The sequence below is a fragment of the Solanum dulcamara genome, chromosome 1 (genome assembly GCF_947179165.1).
Source record: "Solanum dulcamara chromosome 1, daSolDulc1.2, whole genome shotgun sequence".
NCBI lineage: Eukaryota > Viridiplantae > Streptophyta > Magnoliopsida > Solanales > Solanaceae > Solanum > Solanum dulcamara.
The window spans coordinates 50004522-50030456 of record NC_077237.1 but is presented as its reverse complement, the minus strand read 5'-3'; the positions used below and the strand labels follow the sequence as shown (position 1 = coordinate 50030456).

The 25935-nt window shown below is 35.7% G+C and overlaps 1 protein-coding gene across 2 annotated transcripts in view; it reads right to left on the bottom strand.

Annotated features, from left to right (window-relative positions):
- LOC129883055 (glutamate--tRNA ligase, chloroplastic/mitochondrial) overlaps positions 1 to 24922 on the bottom strand; it is a 28744-nt gene extending 3822 nt beyond the window's left edge. The window contains exons 1-12 of one of the 2 annotated variants that reach the window (XM_055957645.1): positions 24770 to 24922; positions 21403 to 21791; positions 21138 to 21256; positions 20259 to 20380; positions 19714 to 19896; positions 15305 to 15423; positions 14607 to 14655; positions 14293 to 14394; positions 14033 to 14135; positions 13857 to 13920; positions 6777 to 6891; positions 1081 to 1181 (exon numbers count right to left, since the gene is read on the bottom strand). In XM_055957645.1, the coding sequence (XP_055813620.1) occupies positions 1081 to 1181; positions 6777 to 6891; positions 13857 to 13920; positions 14033 to 14135; positions 14293 to 14394; positions 14607 to 14655; positions 15305 to 15423; positions 19714 to 19896; positions 20259 to 20380; positions 21138 to 21256; positions 21403 to 21656 (1331 nt within the window). In that variant the 5' untranslated portion in view covers positions 21657 to 21791; positions 24770 to 24922. The remainder of the gene's footprint in view (positions 1 to 1080; positions 1182 to 6776; positions 6892 to 13856; positions 13921 to 14032; positions 14136 to 14292; positions 14395 to 14606; positions 14656 to 15304; positions 15424 to 19713; positions 19897 to 20258; positions 20381 to 21137; positions 21257 to 21402; positions 21792 to 24769) is intronic. The other variant, XM_055957722.1, reaches the window with a different exon arrangement.
- Between the last annotated feature and the right edge of the window lie 1013 nt (positions 24923 to 25935).

The following is a 25935-nucleotide window of genomic DNA, read 5'->3' as shown; positions in this document are numbered from 1 at the left end:
AGAGCATGTCTAACTCGAGCAGTTCTGCAGAAGAAAGAGAAGTTCCCAGATGCTTTCTGTGTAACACTACAGGGGAGACAAACAAGCATCTCTTCCTACATTGCAGCTTCACTAATCAGTTATGGAATCTTTTCCTCAACATAACAGGTTACAGCTGGACAATGCCATAGCACACATCATATCTACTGAGTTGCTAGATTAGGAGGGGAGGTAGTAAGAGTCAGAAGAAATGGTGGAGATTAGTTCCATCATGCATATGCTGGTCAGTATGGTGGCAAAGAAATGGTAGATGTTTTAAAGATAGGTCCAATTCCATTCATAAAGTGAAATGGAATTGCATTGTATCCTTACTTTTTTGGTGTAAACAATTGTTTATAGTTGATATAGATCAGATTCAGATAGTAGACTTATTAGAAGACTTGTAATTGATAATATTCCTTTTTGGACGTGGTCAGCATGCCCTTAATGCTGAAGAATACAACCTTACCAGTTTCAAAAAAAAAAAGAGAAGAAAGAGAAAAATGGTGTATATCAACTGGTTTTTTATGTGTAAATGTTCAGGCGAAGATGTGGATCCTCTTCTGTTGCACTATCAGGTGGCCACAAGATTGTAAGTGGTATTGAATTGGCTTGGGTTAAATTAGACGATGCCATAATTCTTGTGGCACAGCATAACACATGGAATGTTACCCCTTAGCCCTCATGTGGGTCCTGTGGAGAGAAGAAAAAAAAGGGGGTTTGAGGGGATAGATTATGCACATTTAAGGAATGGCCTAATGTTCGTCATTAATCTTTTGGAGCACCTATGAGGTCCCTGTTAGTATAGGAGATTGTGTATCTTCTGAAGATAACATTTTTTTTTTTGACAAAAAATAAACTTCTCTAGAGAACATATTTTTTGTAGGTTCTTTACCTTTTTATGCATTGCTTGCATACAAGATTTTTCCCACATTAATAAAATTACTTGGCTTATAAACAGTTGCTAATATGTAAGAGCACAAATAATTTGGTGTGTTGAATTTCCTTTTCATCTTTTAGCGTCACATAGGTATAGGTTTGAAACATAATTTCATAGATCACCTTGCCAAAGTTTCATATAAAGGATATGATAGCAAACTTGAAAGTGCTTTCTCTGAATCTGGTATCAACTCAATCCCATCTTTGAGGAGTAGAACAGCATCCTATATATACAGAAAATTTAACAGGTATAAGAACAACAATTTTTTGAATTGATATTTTAATGACTAGCATCTATGCAACAGCCATTGGGGAAAGAGGGGGGATCTTTTCAGCATTTCAAAAATTTCGATGACAGTTGGCCGATTCGCTTCCAGAATCATACCAGCAAACAAAACCACCCGGTGTATTCTATCTCGACTAGTTCAACTTCACCAATACATCCAACTAACTGATAACAAAAATGCATTCTCAAACACACATTTCACATACACCCCCTTGAAATCATGGATAGCTAAACATAACGGACACCAGAAACCAAAAAGACCTCCAAAATCTCATTGTTAGATCTCCACAAAGACTATTAAGAAAAATCCTTCAGTCTGCCCCCCCCCCCCCCTCCTTCCACCACCACCCCTCCCCCTCCCCCCCCCCCCTAAAAAAAAGAAGAAGACAAATGCTAATAATGCATCTTGACCTTTACCATAGGTCCAGAACCGCAAAGTCTGTACTGCATATGTCCAACTCATTTATATACTACATAGCCATATCTCTAAGGTGTCTTTACTTCCCCTTTGTTTTCTGATCCAATGAATGGAGATGAAACAAATATGCTGTGGCAAAAAAGGAAAAGGAAACGTTCAATTCCAATGCTGCAATCCAACATGTCACTTGAACTCTTTAAGATTCCAAAGTAATATCAGTTCAAAAAGGATACTCCCTCTCCATCCCATTTTAATGATTTGGGTTCACTTTCGAGAAGCTTAAGAATAACATATCTTAATGGATTATTACATAGAATTGATGAAGAATGCTTTAACATAATCTTTCGAAATACGCGTAAAAATAGACGTCTTTTTTCTTATAACATTGTTGTTTGATCCAGGTTGCACGAACCTAGACAAATTCCACATGGTACCAACTCTCTCCCACCAGCACAGGTATAAGGTAACTCTACTGACCAAGGCTTAGACAAAAGAGAAGAAATCACCTAGTATCTTTTGTTTAAGATTTGAACCTGAAACCCCATGATTCTCCACCCACTTCTTGAGAAATGCCGCATCAAATTTCAAAATATTCAAATAATACTCTATATGTCATAATTTAATGACTACTTTTACATTTTCCAACATCCAAATTGTTGATACCTTTTTGCATTTCAATTTAGTACGTTTTTCTTTCCTTTCTTTCTTTCTTTGTTTTTTCCTCTCAAAATTTCTGAATCTGACTTATTGAAATCTCTATTTTTCTTTTGTCATCATAAAATTTTATATAATAAATCAAATGTCTATAATAAAACTAGTAGCAAACAAGCAATGGAAGATGTAGCATATCATCAATGGGTTCAACTGATATTTCAAAAGTGTAATGGGTTCAATGGTAAAAACCTAAAGGTCGAACCAGTAAAATTTAAATTTGGGATCTATCTCTTCATAATAGTCCACCCATCTTCTCAAATATGCTCCTGAGTACCCAGAAGGTACTGTAAAATCCAACAATTTATAATCTGAATATCCAGCCCTAGAGAATTATAAGTTATCCTAAGTAGGATCTTGAGTTTAATGACTTGGTGTCGTCTCCAGCACCAAATATCCCTGACTTAGTTCAACTGGTCGTGCTGCACGAGCTCTATACAGAGTCAGCCAGCCAAATCATAGAAAACATCACATGGTTAAAACAAAATACCTACAATAATATTGCTGCTGGTTGCATTTCATATAAGGGTTTGCAGCAACTTTATCCTAACTTGCACCAACTATATCTTAAAATACGCTTCAACTCGCAATACATAAATGTTGCTTCCAACCATACACGGAACTGTCAAATCACATTGTGAGAAATGTAGGAGAAAAATAATTATTGAATTGTGTATCTACATTATTACACAGAGACCCTATTTATAGACACTACAATACAATCCTTTACCAAGTAGGATACTATTTACTATTTCTATTCCTATTAATATTCCTATTTTTGTTCCTACTCTAAGTAGGGTTGTATATGCCTATTCCTATTGTAACACTCCCCCTCAAGCTAGTGCATACAAGTCATATGTCCCTAGCTTGTTATAAATGTAATTAATACGAGGACCGATGAAGGCCTTGGTGAAATATCTGCAAGTTAATCACTTGACTTTAGAAAATTGACAGTCAATCTCAATGTGCTTAGTCTTCTCATGAAATATTGTATTTGATACATAATGTCAGTCAATCTCAATGTAGTTGGTCTTCTCATGAAATATCGGGTTTGGGGCATAATGTCGATAAAACACAAACTAATAAATTTCTGAATTGCAGTGTTGAACTTTTCAAATCAAGTTTGAAAAGACTGTTTCAGATTATAAAGTGACTTAGAGCCTGTTTGGATGGACTTAAAAGTTGGTCAACCTACTATTAAGTCATTTTTAGCTTTTAGGAGTGTTTGGCAAAGTTAAAAATGACTTTAAAAGATTAAAAACCAAAAGTAGGACTCTCCCTACTTTTTATTTTTTGACTTAAAAGCTACTTTTTTCAGTCAATCCAAACAGGCTCTTACACAATCGATATACAAGACTACCAGGCTCCCCCTGAGCAACAAAATCAAGTGGTTGCTCCATATAGACTTCTTCCTAGAGATCACCGTGGATAAAAACATTCTTAATGTCTAACTGATTAAAAGGCCAATGGAAAACAACAACTATAGATAGAAAAAGGCGAACATATGCTATTATAGCCACGGGAGAGAAAATATCACTGTAATCCAGGCCAAATATCTGAGTATACCTTCTTCTTCTTCTTTTTTGTTGGCAAAAGTAAATCAGAGACAAAAAGAAAACACTGCAGGAAAACTCAGATCTCTCGGAAAAAATGCAATGCTCGCTGGAAAGTGCTCGAAATCTGGTATAAAATATATGGAACGTCTCGAAATCAAGAGATGAGTAGATCTTAAATAAGAAAGTCACCGTAAAATTGGCCGAAACATGCTCATGCGCTGGATTATTAGATTTGATGGCTGACAGTGGTTACAATTGGACAAATAATAGCACGACCCTACACAAATAAGAAAGTAGTCACCGAAAAGATGGCACGGTGCTATGCAAATTGGATATGAAAAAGTAGTCACCAAAAAAATGGCACGGTGCTACATAAAACGAATATGAGAAAGTAGTCACCGAAAAGATGACACGGTGCAACCAAAATAAGATATGAGAAAGTAGTCCGAAAAAATGCACGATACTACACTTGGATTGAGGTTTCCCAGAACGACCTCCTCCTCGCGGATTCTCAATAGATTGATATGTAGGTTTTTTATGACTTGAGATGCAAGAACAGAGGAGTCAACGGTGGATGATGAAACGCCTTTGTGACTGGAAGGCGCAGCAAGACGAAGCACTCTAGAGAATAACTCATCTATTGTAGGAACTGTAGGACTAGCTAAAATCCGATCACGCACTGAATCATGGTCAGTAGGCAGTTCGGCTAGTGTAAGAACTAGAAACAATGTTTGTCTGTGCTCTTGTTGTTTTTCCACATTCGTAGTGACGGACATCAACGTTTCAAATTCCTCCATGACTGCTTGTACTTGTCCCAAGTAAATAGACATATCGGATTCTTAATTCTTTAAGTTGGTCATTCGAGATATTACATCATAGAAGCGAGATATGTCATTAGTGTAATAAACACGAGCCTTTTCCTAGACTGAATAACATGTCTGGAATGGGAGAAACAAGGGCATCAACATGAAATCAATAGAGTGCCACAAGAGACTACATAATTGAGCATCAACCTTCTCCCATTGTCTTTTGGTTGTTGCATCTTCAGCACTAGATTTTGCCTTTTCATCTACCACACATGATTTGTTAAGTGATCTTGGACACCTTGACCTTTGCACAACTCAACCGATAAAGCCCAAGCTAGATAATTTGAGCTTCCCACAGAAGTGATCATAGAGCTTGAACTTCCAATTCCCATATTTTTATACCAGAAGTGTCAACCCTAAAAGACATCTTGTGAAATCAAAATTTCTCCCCCAAAAAAAAGAAAAAACATAGAAGTAAATTGGAAATAGGCTGTCGAAATCTGAAAAACAAATGTCTAGTTGCAGGAAATACAATCTGGTCGCTGGAAACTGATCATAATCAAGAAAAAAAAAGTATATGGTCAGCCTCAGAATGGGGAGGCAACCTCACTAGAAAAAAAAATTATCAAAAAAACTGGACAGCCACCGGAAAATCTACACCGTAACCCTAATTTCCAAGGATATTTTTCTCACAGTTGCTCTTATACCATGTGAGAAATATAGGAGAAAAAATATTATTGAATTGTGTATCTACATTATTACACAGAGACCCTATTTATAGACACTACAATACAATTCTTTACCAAGTAAGATGCAACAACAACAACAACCCAGTGGAATCCCACAACGTGGGGTCTGGGGAGGGTAAATTGTACGCAGACCTTACTCCTACCAAGGTAGGACGGCTGTTTTCGGGAGACCCTCGGCTCAATAAAGCATAAAAAGACATTAGATAAGGCTAAGAAGTTAAGAGGTTAATAAGTTCAAAGCGATATGATAAGGCAAATAACGGGGGCGCTACAAATAAAATAGAGTAATTAAAGTACGGAAACTACGGAAAGTATTGAAAGTAGTAGATAATAGCAGACATCAGAAAACAAGAAATTATAGTTTGCTAAAGCGTCTACTAATACGATAGAATACCGTGGCTATGTACTAGCCATCTACCCTAATATGGGTCCTCCACACCCTCCTATCTAAGGTCATGTTCTCGGTCAGCTGCAGCTGCGCCATGTCCTGTCTAATCACCTCTCCCCAATATTTCTTCGGCCTACCCCTACCTCTTCTGAAACCATCCACGGCCAACCTCTCACACCTCCGCACTGGGGCATCTGGGTCTCTCCTCTTCACATGCCCAAACTATCTCAGTCACATTTCCTGCATCTTGTCTTCCACCGAGGCCACTCCTACCTTGTCCTGAATAGCCTCGTTCCTAATTCTGTCACTCCAGGTATGCCCACACATCCATCTCAACATTCTCATCTCGACAACTTTCATCTTTTGAATGTGGGAGACCTTAACTGGCCAACACTCCGCCCCATATAACATAGCCGGTCTAACCACCACTTTGTAGAACTTGCCCTTAAGTTGTGGTGGCACCCTCTTGTCACAGAGCACACCAAAAGTGAGCCTCCATTTCATCCACCCTGCCCCAATACGGTGTGTGACATCCTCGTCAATCTCCCCGCTGCCTTACATGATAGACCTAAGGTACTTGAAACTACTTTTCTTTTGGATGGTCTGGTCTCCAAGCCTAACTTCCGCGCCAACCTCCTGAGGGGTCTCACTAAACTTGCACTCTAAGTACTCTTTCTTGGTCCTACTCTATATACTATTTTTATTCCTATTTTTATTCCTACTCTAAGTAGGATTGTATATACCTATTCTAACACATATCATATTGCACAAACATAGTTTATTCTTCTAGGATTGGTAAAACTTAGAAGGGATAAGAACTATCAGTTAAACTAGAATGTGACTCATTATCGAAAGACAAACTACAAGATGTCATTGAGAAATGAAAGAAAGAGGAAAATATCTACCTGTATAAAAAACCCTTGTGATTCTGTAACGATGCCTGCATCCTTCCACCTTTCACCAATGATTTGGTTCAACTCTTCAGATGGAAGTGATCTCAAATGCTGACCATTCATCCACCTGAAGTTCATAACCATATTTTAAACAACAATCAAAAAATGTAATAAAATTTCATAATGTCTTGGTAACCAAGCCTATCCATGTAGCAGAAGAAAATATAATAATGTATTGATTCGAGGAGGAGACAAAGTATTCCAGCGATTCTTAGCAAATTGGAAATTGAGAAAGCTTTCAATCATATGTACATGGGAATTTTTTTTGGATTTCTTGTTGTATCTCCACCGTTAGATTCTCGGTGCTTACTAATGGAGCATCCCATGGATTCTATTCTATCCAAAGAGGTCTTATACAAGGAGGATTCTTGTCTCCTTTCCTCTTCATACTTGTCATGGGAAGTCTCAGTAAGATGATGATCACCACTTCACGTCTTTAGAGGGCAATGCAATCTAGTTATATCACATATTCTTTATGTAGATGAGACTTCAATCCTTAGTGGTGCTAAAGTAGACCAAGTCCTTCATGTGAGAATGATTCTACCAGCACTCAAGGCAGTATCAGGGCTGCACATTAATTACCTTAAAGCCAAATATATGCAGTCAATGAAGTGCACAACATTGAGCTATTGGCAGATACAGATACAATGGGTTGCTGCATTCACTCTCTTCCTTCCAGATACCTAGGCCTCCCACTTGGGGCCAAAGAGAACTCAGTAACAATATGGGAAGATCTATTAGAGAAATGTGAGAAAAGATTATCAAATTGGAAAAGACAAAACCTTTCTTTGGGGTGGGTGGGGTTTATTAATACTGACTTGAATTCGCTGTCAACATGTACCATGTCTTTCTTTCCCCTCTCTCAAAAAGTGTCTAAAAGATTGAATAAAATCTGAAGAGAATTCCTTTGGCAAAGAAACAGGGAGAAGATAGATTTTTGTTATAATATTTTGTTGAAATTTCTTTCTTTTAAGATGTTTCTTAAGAAAGAATGTAAAACAGTACCACTTAACATATATTATACAAAAATCTCAGTAGCCTTAAAAGACTAAAACTGTTAAGTAATGGAAAATATATATAAAGTGATTTACATAAAAAGTGAAATCAACAGACAGTTTGTAACACTGTGTGAGCAAATATGTTGTAAAATCCTACTCAGTACTCCCTCTCTCGTGTAGTATTATCATGATTTCGCCCTTTGTTTGGTATTTTAATTTATGTTTCTCCCCATTTTTCTTTTAGATTACCCTGTTCATCTCTCTCTCTCAAAACCTATGTCATTAACAACTTCTTCCTTAACCACACCCCGGATATATAGCATCTGGCAACACAAACGTACTTTAATTATGGCGGACTTTAAAGCCAAGCCTCAACTCCTAGGACTTTACACGTTAATCCATCGTTGTTATTAAGAGATTAACCATATACTAAGGGTAATGCATACTATGCAAACATAATGTACAAATTTAACAACAAACTATTTTGATAGAATAATAAAACATATTTTTGTGGGGAGAGTATAAGAAATATACCAACATAGAGGACTTGCATGATTAAACAGAGAGAGGTTTCCCTTTCGGGAACCCTCGAAGAACTATCACAAACTTGAAAACTTTATTAAACAACACTTAAGATTATACACAGCTAGATTACAACAAGAGGGTTGGTTTGAGGAGAGTGGATGTAGGAAACATGAAGGAAGGGGAATATGTTGTGTGTTTCTGATTTTTCTCATAGCTAAGTTGTGTCTTTTTTCAAATGAAGAAATATTTCTTATATAGATATCTTAGGGCATATAGTAGAAATAAAGGAGTGACCCAAAACAAATGGCCGACACTTTAAGATAATATTCAAAATAATACACGTCGGGTGCACAATGGGCTCCATCGTCACATGCATTATTTGTTTCTTTTTGACTGACATGGGCTGACGTGTGCTTATCAGTTTTGCCCTTTTGGAGGGTAGTGATAAAGTAAGCACTCACATGACAAATGTTGGCATACTCACATGGCACACACCTTATTATTTACATAGTAGTAGTTGGTTGTAATTCATCCACATATCTTGTGTTATCGTCTTATCTCCTTTTGATGATTTTTCATCATTCATTTATCTTGAATTATTGCTGATATCCTTATCTCTCTGTTTTCACATGCTTCCATTGTAGTCTTGTCTGTTTTATGTGTCCAAGTTATGTAATGCAATAGAATCAAAACTCATATCGGAATCATCATCTTCGTTAGGATCTTGAGCATCTTTGTAATATGAGTGTTGTCCATAGTTGTCGTCATTTTCTGGACTTGGAGATCTAGTTCTGTTAGGATTTGGACTGTTGTTTATATTAACTCTATTTATGTCTGGTACCAATCTATCTGAACTAGAGCTTGAACTATTTTTGTTGATTACATGCTTATCTTGTCCATTATTTTGAAAAAAAACTGTTCTAATGTCTGTCTGATTATGGATTCTATTTTTTCAGTTTTTTTTTCTTTTGGAGAGTGTTTTTCTTTTTTACTACATCTCCCTAAGTAAAAGATCTTGGTAATCGTCTTCGTAATGAATAGCCTTCATCTTCACTTTTTCGAAATGCACTTTTAATCAGACAGACATTAGAACAGTTTTTTTTCAAAATAATGGACAAGATAAGCATGTAATCAAAAAAAATAGTTCAAGCTCTAGTTCAGATAGATTGGTACCAGACATAAATAGAGTTAATATAAACAACAGTCCAAATCCTAACAGAACTAGATCTCCAAGTCCAGAAAATGACGACAACTATGGACAACACTCATATTACAAAGATGCTCAAGATCCTAACGAAGATGATGATTCCGATATGAGTTTTGATTCTATTGCATTACATAACTTGGACACATAAAACAGACAAGACTACAATGGAAGCATGTGAAAACAAAGAGATAAGGATATCAGCAATAATTCAAGATAAATGAATGATGAAAAATCATCAAAAGGAGATAAGACGATAACACAAGAGACGTGGATGAATTACAACCAACTACTACTATGTAAATAATAAGGTGTGTGCCATGTGAGTATGCCAACATTTGTCATGTGAGTGCTTACTTTATCACTACCCTCCAAAAGGGCAAAACTGATAAGCACACGTCAGCCCATGTCAGTCAAAAAGAAACAAATAATGCATGTGACGATGGAGCCCATTGTGCACCCGACGTGTATTATTTTGAATATTATCTTAAAGTGTCGGCCATTTGTTTTGGGTCACTCCTTTATTTCTACTATATGCCCTAAGATATCTATATAAGAAATATTTCTTCATTTGAAAAAAGACACAACTTAGCTATGAGAAAAATCAGAAACACACAACATATTCCCCTTCCTTCATGTTTCCTACATCCACTCTCCTCAAACCAACCCTCTTGTTGTAATCTAGCTGTGTATAATCTTAAGTGTTGTTTAATAAAGTTTTCAAGTTTGTGATAGTTCTTCGAGGGTTCCCGAAAGGGAAACCTCTCTCTGTTTAATCATGCAAGTCCTCTATGTTGGTATATTTCTTATACTCTCCCCACAAAAATATGTTTTATTATTCTATCAAAATAGTTTGTTGTTAAATTTGTACATTATGTTTGCATAGTATGCATTACCCTTAGTATATGGTTAACCTCTTAATCTCTTAATAACAACGATGGATTAACGTGTAAAGTCCTAGGAGTTGAGGCTTGGCTTTAAAGTCCGCCATAATTAAAGTACGTTTGTGTTGCCAGATGCTATATATCCGGGGTGTGGTTAAGAAAGAAGTTGTTAATGACATAGGTTTTGAGAGAGAGAGATGAACAGGGTAATCTAAAAGAAAAATGGGGAGAAACATAAATTAAAATACCAAACAAAGGGCGAAATCATGATAATACTACACGAGAGAGGGAGTACTGAGTAGGATTTTACAACATATTTGTTCACACAGCGTTACAAACTGCTTGATGATTTCACTTTTTATCTAAATCACTTTATACTAATAGAAGTAAATTGAATTTAAAAGGCTGAGACTTAATTTATTCAAATTTGAAAGCTAAATTTTTTTTAAAAATACTTTGATATAATAAAAATATTATATTTATAAATTCTAATAAGATATTTTAAGATAGCGCATAGCGCATGCATATTAAATAGTATTTAATAGTTGACAATCATTTTTTTAGGTAGAAAGAAGGCAAATTTGAACCATTTGTAATAGGTTAAGGTCATTTTTGACCCAATAGGTGGAAGTTGGACAAATTTGAACCATTTCTAATAGTTAAGGGCATTTTGACCCAATAGGTGGAAAGAGGAGCAAATTTGACTAAATAAGTGGAGGGAGGACAATTCTGAACCGTTTTTTATATGTTAATGGCATTTTTGAACCTTTTCCATTTTCTATATTCAAGAGTTTTTGTACTGAAATACAAAATCAATAGGTGTTTCTATTCGTACTTTTCCTAGTGATAATGCCTTAGAATACTTATCCACCTAGTTTCAGGAGTTTATGACTCACCTACGAATTATTCATCAGTCATCTTATTTGTACAAACCTAAGCAAAACGGGGTAGCGAAAAGGAAGAATAGGCATCTCCTTGAGACTACTCGCACTCCTCATTGAATCCCATGCTCCGCTGCGTTTTCGAGGTGATGAAATTGCCACATCTTGTTATTTAATCAAGGGAAAAAGGTCAAAATACCCTTAAACTATATGAAATGAACAAAAATGTCATCCATTTATAGTTTGATCCAAAATGCCCTTGCCGTCAATACTTTGGTCCAGAAATGCCCTTATTGTTATTTAATGGGTCAAAAATGCCTTTTTTCAAATAAATATATTATTTATTTTCTTTTTTAACATATTTTTTTCCTAATAATATTTCTTTTATTAGCAAATGTTTATTCTACTTCAATTAGAAAAAAAATAAAAAAAATAAAAAAATTTCTTATTTTATTATAATTATTTTTTATCATTATTTGAATAAAAATTAATGATGAATTTATTATGATCTTATATATATGGCATAAATTATCCGTTAAAACTTAGAGTACATGAAATTATTATTTTTTAATTGATCAAATGAGATAATGAAGAATAAAATAATTTCCTACATTTTTATTACTTAAAGTGGTTTTAAAAAAAACAAGAATAGAGTTCCTTAAAAGTAATATTTTTATAAGGAATAAGATTTATTTTTTTAAAAAAAAAAAAATATATTCAGAAAAGGGCATTTTTGACCCTTTTTGTAACAATAGGGGCATTTCTGACCCATTAAATAATAATAAGGGTATTTTTGGATCAAAGTATAAACGGTAAGGGCATTTTTGGACCAAACTATACACGGGGGGCATTTTTGTTCATTTCAAATAGTTTAAGGGCATTTTTGACCCTTTTCCCTTTAATTAATAGAATGCCCTCAGTTTCCATTCAGAATTAGATTGATTACTCCATAATATTTTCTCCATCACCTCTTTATTCTCTCCCCCCTCGTTTCTTTGGGAGCACATGTGTTGTTCATAACTAAGCCCCTGGAAAAGATAAATCGCCCATAGATCCAAGTAAATTAGCCTTTGGAAAAGATAAAATTATTTCGCAACCCAAGTATGTCTTAAACATTCTAGAGAAGACAAGAATGATGGAATGTAGATCCATTGACACTCCTATGGATCCGAATGCTAAACTCTAGCAGGGCAAGGGGAGTCACTCAGCGATCCTACAAGGCATAAGCAGCTGGTTGGAAACTTGAATTATCTCACAGACCTAAGATCTCTTTTCCTATAAGTGTTGTAAGTCAATTTATGACTTCTCCCTGTGATGGTCATTGGGATGCAGTTGTTTGTATTCTACGATATATAAAGCCAGCTCTAGGTGAAGGACTACTCTTCGAGGATCGACAACATGAGCAGATCGACAGGATCACCCCTTGATAGACGATCTACATCCAAATATTTTGTATTAGTAGGAGGTAATTTGGTAACCTGGAAGAGTAAGAAACAAAGTGTGTTGTTTGATCTAGTGCAGAAGCATAATATCAAGCAATGGTTGTAGCAACTTACGATTTAGTTTGGATTAACAGTTGCTAAGAGAACTACAATTTGGAGAAATCATACATATGAAACTTGTGTGTGATAACAAAGCGGTCTTCTTATTGCATCGAATCTGGTATTTAATAAGAGGACTAAGCACATTCAGATTGATTGTCACTTTATCAGAGAAAAGACACTCTCAGGAGATATTGTTACAAAATTTGTGAAGTCGAGTGATCACTTGTAGATATCTTCACCAAGTCCCTCACTAGTCCTCATATTAGTTTTAGCTGTAACAAGCTCGATACATATGGCTTGTATGCACCAGTTTTAGGAGGAGTGTTAGAATAGGAATAGGAATAGTATATAGAATCCTACTTGGATAAGGATTGTAATGTAGTGTCCAATAGGGCTCAGTGTGATGATGTAAATACACAATTAATTAATATTTTTCTCCTGTATTTCTCACAAAGCGTACAACTTTGTAACAAAAGCTTTCTTTGTGAAGCTCAAATGGAGAACAATAACCATCTGTTCCTCTATTGTAGGTTTTCCACTCAAATTTGGGACTTTATGTCAAACATTTTGAGCTTGAATTGGTGTATGCCCAAACTAATCCTCCTTTTTTTGCAAGGATGGTATAGGAAAGGTTTTCAGAAATCTTCTGCTAACATATGGTATACAATTCCAGCTGCGGTTTGGTGGACCTTATGGAATGAAGGGAACATCAGGATGTTTGAAGACAAAATGTTCTGTTATACAAGTTAAACACAGATGTACTTTTTTACTTAGTTTTTGGTGTAGCATGGCAGATGCAAATGTTTCTGATGCCATGATTGACTTAGTGAATTACACAACCTGTGATGGTTATGGTTTCTGGTTGTAACCCTCCAGCATTATCTTTTGTCTGTGCATATATCAATAGAAGCTACTGTCTTACCAATTAAAAAATAAATAAATAAAAAATATATATATATATATTTATATTTATATATATATATGTACATATAATACCTTAACTTGGTCGAATCAAATATGGCACCACTTTTGTTTACGCGTTCAATTGTGAACTTTTCAACTGCAAATGAAATGAGAAGCTATCACAGTTGAAATGCAAATAAATAGTAATGAGTGCAACCTACTGAGCTAGCATTAGTCATGTGACCATCAGCATAGAGGCAATCAAGTACCAAGTTGCTCAAGGGTGAAAAACTCATTTTCTGTACCATCACCCCATCCCAAGAGAGCTAGATAGTTCACCATTGCCTGAGGCAAATAGCCCATGTCCCTGAACTGTCAGCAAAAAGAGAACACTGAGATTTCTCACTTCACCAGCTCAAAAGGAAAGGGTAGATAACATCCAAAGCAAAGGAATAACACATGTTTGCCTGACAAGTAAACTCCTAAAACTGTTTCAAAAAGAAAGCATGCAATAATGTATGTCATTTACCTGACCAACTGAAGTTGCACCATGCCGTTTAGAGAGCTTGCTTCTATCAGGGGCAAGAATTAAAGAAACATGCGCAAAGTGAGGCATTGGAAAACCTAGTGCCTGCAGCAGGGTAACAAAGATTTTTCTCCATGAGCTTCTAGAAGAGAAATCATATACCAAAAACTACCAAATGATTCTTTTATTCTTTTCCATTTTCTCTACTCTATTTTCCCCTTTAGCTTTTCCTCTCCTTTATTTTTTTTTTTTTATTATTATTATTATTTATTTATTTATTTTTGGGGGGGGAGGGGGGGGAACCAGGAAAGCAGTACCTTGTATATTAATGCTTGCCTTAGAGTATTCGGCAAATGTTCCTCCGCTCTGAAGCATCAAGATTTCATCAGTACTCGAGTACCAAATAATCAATTCAAAAATACATGCTACATATGTAAAAAGTGACAGTATCCATGAGCAGAAAACAAAATTATACAACCCATGTTACAGGGAGTCATAGCCTCAGCCATCAAGTACAAATTATGGCATGGGTAAGCTCGATTTATAGCAAGTTTTTAGTACATTTTCAAGGTAACCGTGTCATACCCATTTGACAATGGTATATCAAGACAAATGGATGAGTCCGTGTAAGACAGATACAACTGAAAAGGAAAGAAATTGTTCTTGCTCGTGTTTCTATATCAGAAGAAAGTCCATTTATAATAGTCATTCCTTGACATTTCAGGGCCTCACTACCACCAATCTGAATCCACTTTCAAGTGGAATAAATTTTGACAATCATCATCTAGTAAACGCCACAACATTAAGAACTATTTCAAACACGTATTTACATCATGACTGATGTTTCATTTAATAACTAAAAGATCACTATAACTATATTACCCTCTTCACTGTCACCTCAACTTCTCAGTGGGAATTTACAATGTCCTTGGCCTCTAATGTATAGCATCAGTTCCATCATACAGTACTTATTTATTTTTGTTCATACAGCATTGAAATTAGATTACTCTATTACCTTATGACATGGGAGATAGCCATAGTAGCATCATCAACTGTGACACAAAAATTGTAAACAGGTTGTCCATTACTTCTCATGATCACAAAGTCTCCAAGCGTGTCGAAGTTCCAACTGACCTTCATGAAATTGTAACAAAGTCAGTCTGCCATAATTACTAAGATGTACTAGCATTTTGCCCGCCCCATGCATTGCATAGAAGAATTCCAGCATTTTGTTACTTTCTTGTCAAAGAATAAAAATCTACAGTTACATCATTTCAATTATTTACTCTATTTCAATGATGAGCTTAAGTGCACCGGGTTGCCCTTTACTCTATTTCAATGATAGGCAAAATTTTATTCCTTTGTCAAGTACCAAGCAGGTACTATTACACAACAGTTTTGCAGAATTTATAGGGCTTCTCAATTAAAGGAGTACATATTCTACCAGATATTCTACTCCTTCTACTTGGTTCTTCCTAACCCAAAAATATAGAGCGTTTTTTATAAAGTAATAAATTTCAATTTAAAAGGGCAAAAACGTGCATGTGTACAAAGAGTATACCAAAATAGAAACCTCACAAGAAAACATGATTTTCTCCCAATAACACTCCATTTTTCCTACAAATAAGAACCTAGTGGGTGCACCAACTGTAAATAAGAGAAAAGAAACTATTCATCAAGTGTACAAAATCTTCCACTACTCCCTTGGAAGCTCTCTTACTCCTCTCTCCATATGGTCTAAATAAGTACTGGTTAAAGAATGACAAAAGTCTCACATTGGTCGTTAATGAGATGGGTAGACTCCTTATAAGACTTGGAAAATCTCCCTCCCTTTGAGCTAGCTTTGGTGTGTGAATTAGGCCCAAGACCTAATTTAACATGTTATCAAAGTAGGACCCATCTCACCCAATGTTGGACCCCCGAAATTGAAATTGCCACGCACCAAATGCTAAGCACTGGGTGTGAGGTGGGTGTTAAAGACAACAACAACAACAACAACCCAGTGAAATCCCACAACATGGGGTCTGGGGAGGGTAGAATGTACGCAGACCTTACTCCTACCAAGGTAGGACGGCTGTTTCCTGGAGACCCTCGGCTCAGTATAAGCATAAATGCATAAAAAATGTTAGATAAGAATAGAAAATTAAAAGCTTTATGAGAAAAACAACAAACAAATAACGAATAGATAACAAATAAATACAAATAAATAAATATTAATAACAAATAACGATTAAATAAATAATGAAAGCGTCACAGGTAAAATTGAGTAATCAAAGCATAGAAAGTAATAAATAATAACAGAAATAACAGAAATCAGAAGTCAAAGCGCAAGAGATCGTAATGCACTACTACACCTATGAATAGAGAAGAATAACGAGACTATGAACTAGCCTTCTACCCTAATGTGGGTCCTCCACATCCTCCTATCTAAGGTCATGTCCTCCGTAAGCTGTAACTGCGCCATGTCCTGTCTAATCACCTCTCCCCAATACTTCTTCGGCCTACCCCTACCTCTTCTGTAACCATCCATGGCCAGCCTCTCACACCTCCGCACTGGGGCATCTGTGTCTCTCCTCTTCACATGTCCATACCATCTCAGTCGTATTTCCCGCATCTTGTCTTCCACCGAGGCCACTCCTACCTTGTCCCGAATAGCCTCATTTCTAATCCTGTCGCTCCTGGTGTGCCCACACATCCATGACAAAAAAACTCACATTGGTAGTTAATGAGATGGGTGGACTCCTTATAAAGCTTGGGCAATTCTCCTCCCTATGAGCTAGCTTTTAGGGTGTGGTTAGGCCCAAGACCCAGTGTCAAAAGAGCAACATCACATGCCCTACGTCTTCTCTTCTCTTTTAAAGGCCCAACTAACCATTGATTATTTCATAATCCAAACCAACTCACCATTTTCCACCACGAAGAAGATGTTATCCAATAATGTAAAAGGAGGTGATTCACATCTTACCCTGAGACTTTGTACAATGAAACACCAACACACAATTACTTCCTTTTCCTCAAAATTCTTCTCTGTCAAGATCCCCCCCCTCCGGGTAGATACAACAACAAAACATACCTAGTGATATTCCACAGGTGGAGTCTGGGAAGGGTAAAATGTACACCGACCTTACTAACCAAATGAAAAAACATACCCTTCTTGGTACCCTAGAGATCCATATAGAAATATGTAGAAAACTAACTCATTCCTCATCAGTAGCTTCCCATCGTAGGACTTGATTAAAAGACTATGCTCCTCTCACCCCTTTCTCTACCTCCCCACATCATGCCTATCCAAAGTAGTTTTTTGTTGGTGAATCAATAAGATTAAAAAATTTCAACCTCAAACTTGTAAGTTCCTCCTCAATCTGAAATACCAATGCACTTCTCCCCCTTGTATACTCCATAATTGTTGGACCGACATTATTTTTTACAAGAGATTCTCAAAATATTGTTCACGCGCCACTTATGTTCCCAAAACTCAGCCTAAATGAAATGTTCCCATTAAACACTACCCAGACTTTTGAGATTTCCTCCATAGCCCACATTCGTAGGGGAGTGCGACAATTTTTGGTCCTCCATCCCCTTCAAAAACTCCATAGTTCTCTGGCAATCACCTTCCTCCAAGGAGCATTCACTTCTACTACAAATCTCCAAAACCACGTCCTCAATAATGCTATTCTCAAATCTTCCGACCGAGCATGTGACAAGAAAATACTTCCTTTGCAAGACATGTTTCTGACCAGATGGGGTGGTTGCGCAATTGGCTAGCGCGTAGGTCTCATAGCTTCTGAGTTATCCCGAGGTCAAGAGTTCAAGCCTCTCTCACCCCACACAACTTTTTCAGACCCCACTTGTGGGATTTCACTGGGTATTGTTGTTGTATTGTATCTGGGTTCATTTCAATGAGCCATCTTCTACACCCTCCATCTAAATTTAGTGTCGGCATAGCCAAATATCCTTGTATGAGTGAAAAATAGATTTCTTTGGTTCTATAGAGAAGTAGGACACTGTCTCTCTAACATCCATTTTCTTCCAACTCTCTTGTAAGCATTCAAGCTTTACAAAAGGTTAAAAAAAAACTATTCTCAAAGCATCTATGGTTCCTTTCCACGCTTTCTGGAAAATACACAAAGGGATATTTCTCCATAATTTCTCCAGCTTCTCTGTGCACTGTCAGTTCCATCTGATTAAGATAGCAAATTTAATTTTAAAAAACCTCTTATCGTTACCACTTTTGCCTACCTGCATCATTCAGAGATAGGGGGCAAAAAACATTGAAGAAAGAAATATGCAAAGTGATACTTATCCATTATGGTATAGTATATTATAGAAACTTTTTTTTAATCTAGTTTCTAATATATCTAGATTCTCTATTTCCCAATTTAAACAACTAGTATCCTATAGGGCTTTTTATCTAAATTGTTTTCTACAATCTCTAAGTTCTACTCCATTGTATCAATTTAAATATCTCTCTAACCAATCATACATAAGAAAGCAGGAAGTTGAAATTATTTAAATGAGAATAAGCATAAAAGTGAAGCTAAAGCGAACTTTTGAAAAGTTTGAACCATCTCTAGTATAAAAGTGGCCCACCTGCAATTTCCCATAATAGATATTTGAAAATGTTCGAAAGCATGTTGACAGCAAAGGTTCCATTTCATTAAAATTGAGAGAATTTGGGAGAACTATAACATGAGTATGATGTTTATTAATAGATGAGTAGTATCAAAAGATATTGACATGACATGAAGAGAGTTTTAAAAGACATATGAAACAACCACTTTCAGTTTTACTGTGAAAATCAATAAACTTATTATAAAAAAACACAAGATTTTATGATATGACAACACGCTATATAAGGTTGATAAGGTTCAAACCCCCAAGTAACAGTAGCTTAAACTAAATCACCAAAGCATTATTAATCACCATATTACTACACAACATATACTGAGTTTGAAGCCACCAATTGATAACCTAGAGAAGTTAGTCCTCCTATCTAAATAAGGCAATGAAATCGTGTAACCATAGCTCTTACTTTTAAGAAAAAGGTAGTCAGCCTCCAACTTAAAATCATAATAAAGCCATCCTAAGATAATTGTTCCCTGCCAAGAAACTAGTCAGAACCACCACCCTTCAACCTTCAGTTTCCTTGAGAAGGTACCGCCCCCCCTCCCCGCCTCCCCTTCTTCTTTTATTTCTAATCTTCTAGAAGAACCGAGGATAACGTCATAACATAATGTTTTAAGCAATAAACTTAGTCATTGTTAGGTTGGACAACACTAAAAAAACCTTCTTCAATTTATTCACCAGTTGGCAGTTCAACATTATAAGTCTGGATTGCAATCATGACAAAAAAAAGAGGAAAACCCACCGGCTTAGCTGGAAATATAAATATACTGGTAAAATCAGTAAAGAAATATCACTAACTTCACCACGAATGAGGTCATCAATTTTTAAACTCCCTTCTTTCGGTACTCGAAACCGATATGTGTATGGGGTCCCCTTTGCCAGCTCTTCTAGCACTTCCTCCTCTGTAGCACTGGCCCACCTCCCAGTGTATACGGGAGGCAACTGCTTTAGTTTTGCCATCTCTTTCATCTTTTCTAATTCCTAAAACAACAGAAAATGGTTTATGTATTACACAATCATTCAAGAAGATATACTAAGACCACAAAGTGGACAAACGTATTGACCCATCAAGTAAATAGAGAAGATATGCTAAGACCACAAAGTGGACAAACGTATTGACCCATCAAGCAAATAGCAATGGAGCAGTTTAAGATGGCATCAAACTTGAGAGCATCATGCTCCTGAAACTAGCCTAATAGGTGGAATATAAAAGGATTCTGTAGCACGAATATCTGCTTCTGTCAAATTAGATTCTAGATGTACTGATTTTTACCCTCAAAATTCTCACTGCAAAACTCAGAGAGCACTACAGAAGGAAAGAAATCAAAATTCAGTACAATCACCTCATTTGAGCAAAAACATCGATAAACATGACCGGATTGTAACAGTTTTTCAGCAAATTGCTTGTAAAGGGCATTCCTCTCAGACTGCCTGTATGGGCCATAGTTCCCACCAATTCCAGGACCTGCAAATAAAAAAGATATCATTTTATATTTATTTTTTTGATAGGTAAAAGAATATGTCATCAATAATTATGATCACTTAGAGTTATGTCTTAAGAAAAAAAATTGAAAGCTAACACAGAATTTAAATACTGTCTCACTTCACAATGACAAGCAACAAGCGACGAGAATATGATTCCTCGCCTTCATTATAGGTCTCGGGTTATAGCATTTTCTACTATGCAAGAACCGCACTCGGATTGGTCCAGAAGTGAAAGCGGTAACTATTTAACTTTATCATGAACTAAGCTTCTATTAATTGAAAAAAAGATCCCATCAGATAAAAACACGAAACTCTTCTAAATAGAAGCAAATTCCAGAAGGAAGCTATAAAGTTACTCTCTAACAAAAACAAATGACTGAAACATCTCTTTTTCTTTAACAATATTGTTGCTGATTTTATTGATCCCAACTTGTTTGAGACTAAGGCGTAGTTGTTGTTTACATAATATTGCCGCTGATTTGGGGATTAACAATAATATTTTTGTATCTAGTAAGTCTTATATTAGATGTAAGCTCAGGTCAAACCTTTAGTTCTACAGGGCAAAATGAACTTGTACATGCTTTTGGAGGTTTATAAGCTTGTATTCAGTTTTGAACAAGACTTGATGCGTTAAATTATGTCTACTTTAGTATGTTCAATTTGCACATAAAACAAGAAATTTACATTAGAAATCTGCAATTTAGCTATGCGAAAGAAATGGTGGTGGTTGATAGAACCTTCGTCCCAAGCAAGACCAAGCCAAGAAAGGTCACGAAGCACGGCCTCCTCAGACTCCCTTGTGGATCTTTCCAGGTCTGTGTCTTCAATCCGGAGTATAAATTTCCCACCTTTCGACCTGTCATAGTAACATAATTGTTAACAGAGAAAGACAACTAAACAAAAGCGCCATTACCCCTCATCTCAATGGTATTAATCAAGTGTAGCTGCAAACTATGATGAAGAAATAAGTAAATTGGATGAGAAGACAGAACCAGGACGGACCGCGCATATAAGTAGTTAAAGAGTGCAGTTCTAGCACCTCCCACATGAAGATTACCGGTAGGAGATGGCGCAAAACGAACTCGGACAGCCCCTTCATCTCCTGCTAAAGCATAAACTGAGAAACTTCTTTTCCGAAAGCAGAGACTTTGCCGGTACCTGCGGTCGCCGTTGCGATAATATAGTAGTGACTGCCGATTCTTTAATTCCGGGATCAACCTTGCTCTAAACCACGGCGCTGCCGCTGCCGCCGCCATTCTTCGCTTAGCTTAGATGCAGCCGACAGATTCAATATTTCTATTCAATCTTCTCAGAATAACGATTTAGATTTCTATTCAATCTTCTGAGGGATAATGATTTCAAGGGTTTGCGAGTAAATCCTGTACAATAAACTAGAGAACCTAAATCAATTAACAAGAGGCCAAGACATCACACAAAAGAAGTGAATGAGCAGATTTTAGGAAAGAGGCATACTGTAGCAAATTCCTCAATTCTTTAGATGTTCATCTAGAGCCTTAATCATACAAGATCATCCCAGTGATACACTCAAAAATCAGTCAAGCAAAGATAGATTGTAACAGGCTGATTTAATTTTTATCACGATGGGCAACCAGTAGCTACAAGTCAGCAGAAATCTAATCTCAACAACAACGACCCCCCACCCCCACCCTCCCAAAAAAACAGAGCAGCCTTCAAGATAATTTGATGAAAGGCTTAACTGATTTTTTCATCTTGGCCGGTAAGTAAAATAACAGGAAGAGTTTGGACAACACTCGAGATTCTAAGCTAAAACAGTGGCCATCTGACACATACCTAAGAACTGAATGAAATAGAATATTGTTGACGAGAAATACAATTCATGCTTGATGTAAGATGCAACAGAAAAACTACTTCGAACTACCAGATTACATGTAAGTAATAAACAATTAATATCAAATCCTACATTTAGCATTTACGAGATCATATTCTTGTCAAAACAAAATACTAATTAAGGATTCTGAAAAAGTCTCGAAAAAAACTCTCATGCTAAACCAGCATTACATTCAGCAGACAATAACTCTAAGCAAAACTCAAAAACAAACTGGAGACGCATTGTAAGCAAGGAAGAAGACAACACAATATTCAAGTGCTTTAGACAGAGAAGCAACATCAATCAAAACATATTAAACAATTAAGCTTAGATAGGCAGAGACAACACATATTACCCATAGAAGATGACACTACATGAGCAGTAGCACCGAAAACAGTAAAATTAGTGCTTGACAGCAGGTAACAGCCATAATATCGAGGGTTTCGATCAAACAAGTGTAAGGAAGTTTCTGAATTTAAACAAGAAATAGGAGTCTACCCAGTTCTGTCAAATGATGAGCTAGACCTAAGCTGGGACAGATTCAAACATGTATATGAGAAGTCTATCAGGAGATTATGTTCTATAGTTCCAGCTGGTGCTGTGTGGGGCTTATGGACAGAAATCAAAGCTGTTTCAAAGGCGTCTCAACTAACAGCTCCAATTTCAAGGGCAGATGCTTAGTGTTACTTTTTAGTTGGATTAACCTCACTCCTTTGTATAATCCTGAACAATTCTTGGATTTTTTCAGCTCTCTTGTATTATTATAGGTTTTATTTTTGCCCTTTCTAGAGCTGACTATACCTACTTTTGTAAATCTTGCATCCTCTGGATGCTTTGTTATTAACACACGTCTTACTTCATCAAAAAAAAAAAATCAATAGCATGTTGAACAGATGAGTATATAAGGAAATAAAACATCAAGCACTGATGATCGAAGTAGATTGAAAAGAGCTCAAATTAAACAAAAGCAAATCACAGACGGATTATCGAACATGTAGATAAATGAGTATAAAGATTCAACAGCCAAGAGTTTAAACATACTATAATCTAGAATCAGGGCCGTCTCGACCATAAGACCACTAAAGCCACTGCTTGGGGCCCCAAATTTTTTAGGGCCCCCAAATTTAATGTGGAGGTCGTTGTAAAATTGAGAAATTGAATAGTATTTAATTAATTGTAGCATCTTTTTTTACGTGGCTACCGATTTTGTCAACTTATTTATATTTTGGTGATTATCATGAACCTACATTACAATTCTTACATTTATCTTTTTTATTCCCCAAGCAATTTTTATTATCTCATTATTGAATATTCTAACGTCTACCAAACAGTCAAACCTTTTGCATTATGCAAAATCTATTGTTTTGTGTTTATAAAAAGATCAAATTTATTTTTTGATGTATTCTTTAAATTTTAAGCACTGCAACAAATTCATACTAGTATCATTATATAAACTTTTTATATTTTGAACCAGATTCTATTATTCTAACTTTATATTATATTTCTTCATTGAATATTTTCATTGTTAACATTCTTATTTCATAAGATCTACGTACATCCTACCTTCTCGAGACTTCACTTGTAAGATTACATTAAGTATATTATAGTTATTCAATTTATATATGACAACTAAAAGAAAAAGGTCTCTCTATGAAATTTGGCTTTAGGCCCCCGAACTTATTGAAACGGCCCTGTCTAGAATCTAAATTAAGCCATAACAAAATTATTCTTATAACCATGAGCCTTAAATAAATTGAAGCAGATTCTCATCAAGAACAAGCAGACTACATCTTTAACACATATACTATCACAGAATATTCAATCAATAATGACAGGACTCTATGATACGCATCCTAATGTGTCGAGTCCTATTTTAGCAATAAGATTAGTCATTTAGAAGTCACGTGATATGCACGTTGCCAATTGTAACTGACTTTTGGATTCCATTTCACTATTTCTGTAACTGCTGAATCCAATTAGGGATCTAGAGTAAACTGTTCAATTTGTTCTTTACGTGATCTCGATTCTTTTTTTCAAGTTCGTATTCCGCATTTCAGGTCGTATTACTCTAACAGAAAAACTAAAACTAACAAGAAATTCTAAGAAAACATAAAACTAAATCGTACGATTGATACGATCCTAATCTGTCGATGCCTATTTTAGCAATAGATTAGTCATTTAGAAGTCACGTGATATGCATGTGGGCAGCTGTAGGTAGTTAGAAAGTTAATTGTAAGTTGTAACTAACTTTTAGATTCCATTTCCCTAATTCAGTTACTCACAGCATAAATAGCAGAACAGTGAATTGTAAAGCATCAGAAAATTCTCAATCAATAATATTTCTCTTTCTTTCTTCTCTAACTGCTGAATCCAATTAGGGTTCTATAGTACACTGTTCAAGAACAATTCAGCCATTTTCTTTAGGTGAGCTCGACTCTGTTCAATTTCATATTTCGAATTTCAGGTTGTATCAACGATTTCGAACGGATTTGAAAGGAAAAATCGATATAGGATTGTTACCGTTGCCGGAGAATTCTGGAAGATTCTTGCTGGGTTGTACGAATTCGAAGGAGGAACGGTGAATCGACGTCGATTGAAGGAGAGATTAGGGTTCTTCGCTCTGCGTTTTGGCGAGAAGAAGAAAATAAAAGGAATTGAGGGGTGTGGGCCGGGTTATATGAGAAATTGGAGTCTGAAATAATACGGGTGGTCTAATTAGACTCGAAGTCTCAAGGGAGCGGTTTACTTAGTTCGATAATTCAAATTCGATAAAATTAACTAATCGAACTTCTTAATTTTAATAAAATAAAATATTAGCTCACTTATTTGAAATAAAAAAATTAATTAAATTGCTAAATTATAATTTAATTAAAATAGTACAGTAAAATCTGGATAAAGTAATAATCTCGCTAAATGAATATTTTTCTCCAGTTTCAACTTGGGCCAGTTATATTAAAGTAATATTCTCGCTAAATACATTAGATAATAATTAAAAATAAATTATTAAAAGCCCATAAAAAATATAAAGTAATAATTACTAGGATACATCAAGAATATATATTTAATCAATCAATAATACTAGACCAATAACTATTTCTTTTTTAAAATATGATTCTATAGTTGATTGTTTTTTCTTCCCACCAAAACTAAAATTAATCTCATCCTTAACTTTTTGAAGAACGAACACAATTTTTAAAATATTTTGTTCGTGTTGTACCAAATAGTTTGACAATGTAGTCATTGCTTGAAATGTCTCATTTGACGATATATGTGGGACAATGTTACTATCATCTTGTTCAGGATCATTCTCATCGTCATTATTCATTACAGTTTGAATAATCTCTTCCTCTGTTAGTTCAAAAGATGTTCAACATCCATCACATTTCTGTAGGCTAAATTAGAGATGACAACATTTAATTCTTAGATATCTTCATCTAATTCACCAGCTTTTTGGATACCTTAATCTAATTCACCAACTTGTGATTCGGGAACATTGTTTTCTTCCGACCGGATCTTACAATGCCGAAAATAATTTGCAATTGTTATTTCTTTCACATCAAAATTCCAAGCCAAGTTAACAAAATTAATAGCATTCAAAATATTATTTTTTTCAATATTTGATTCTTCAACCTCAAGGCCATGTAGGATGCTAAAATAAAGACGACGACGATAATGAACTTTGAATG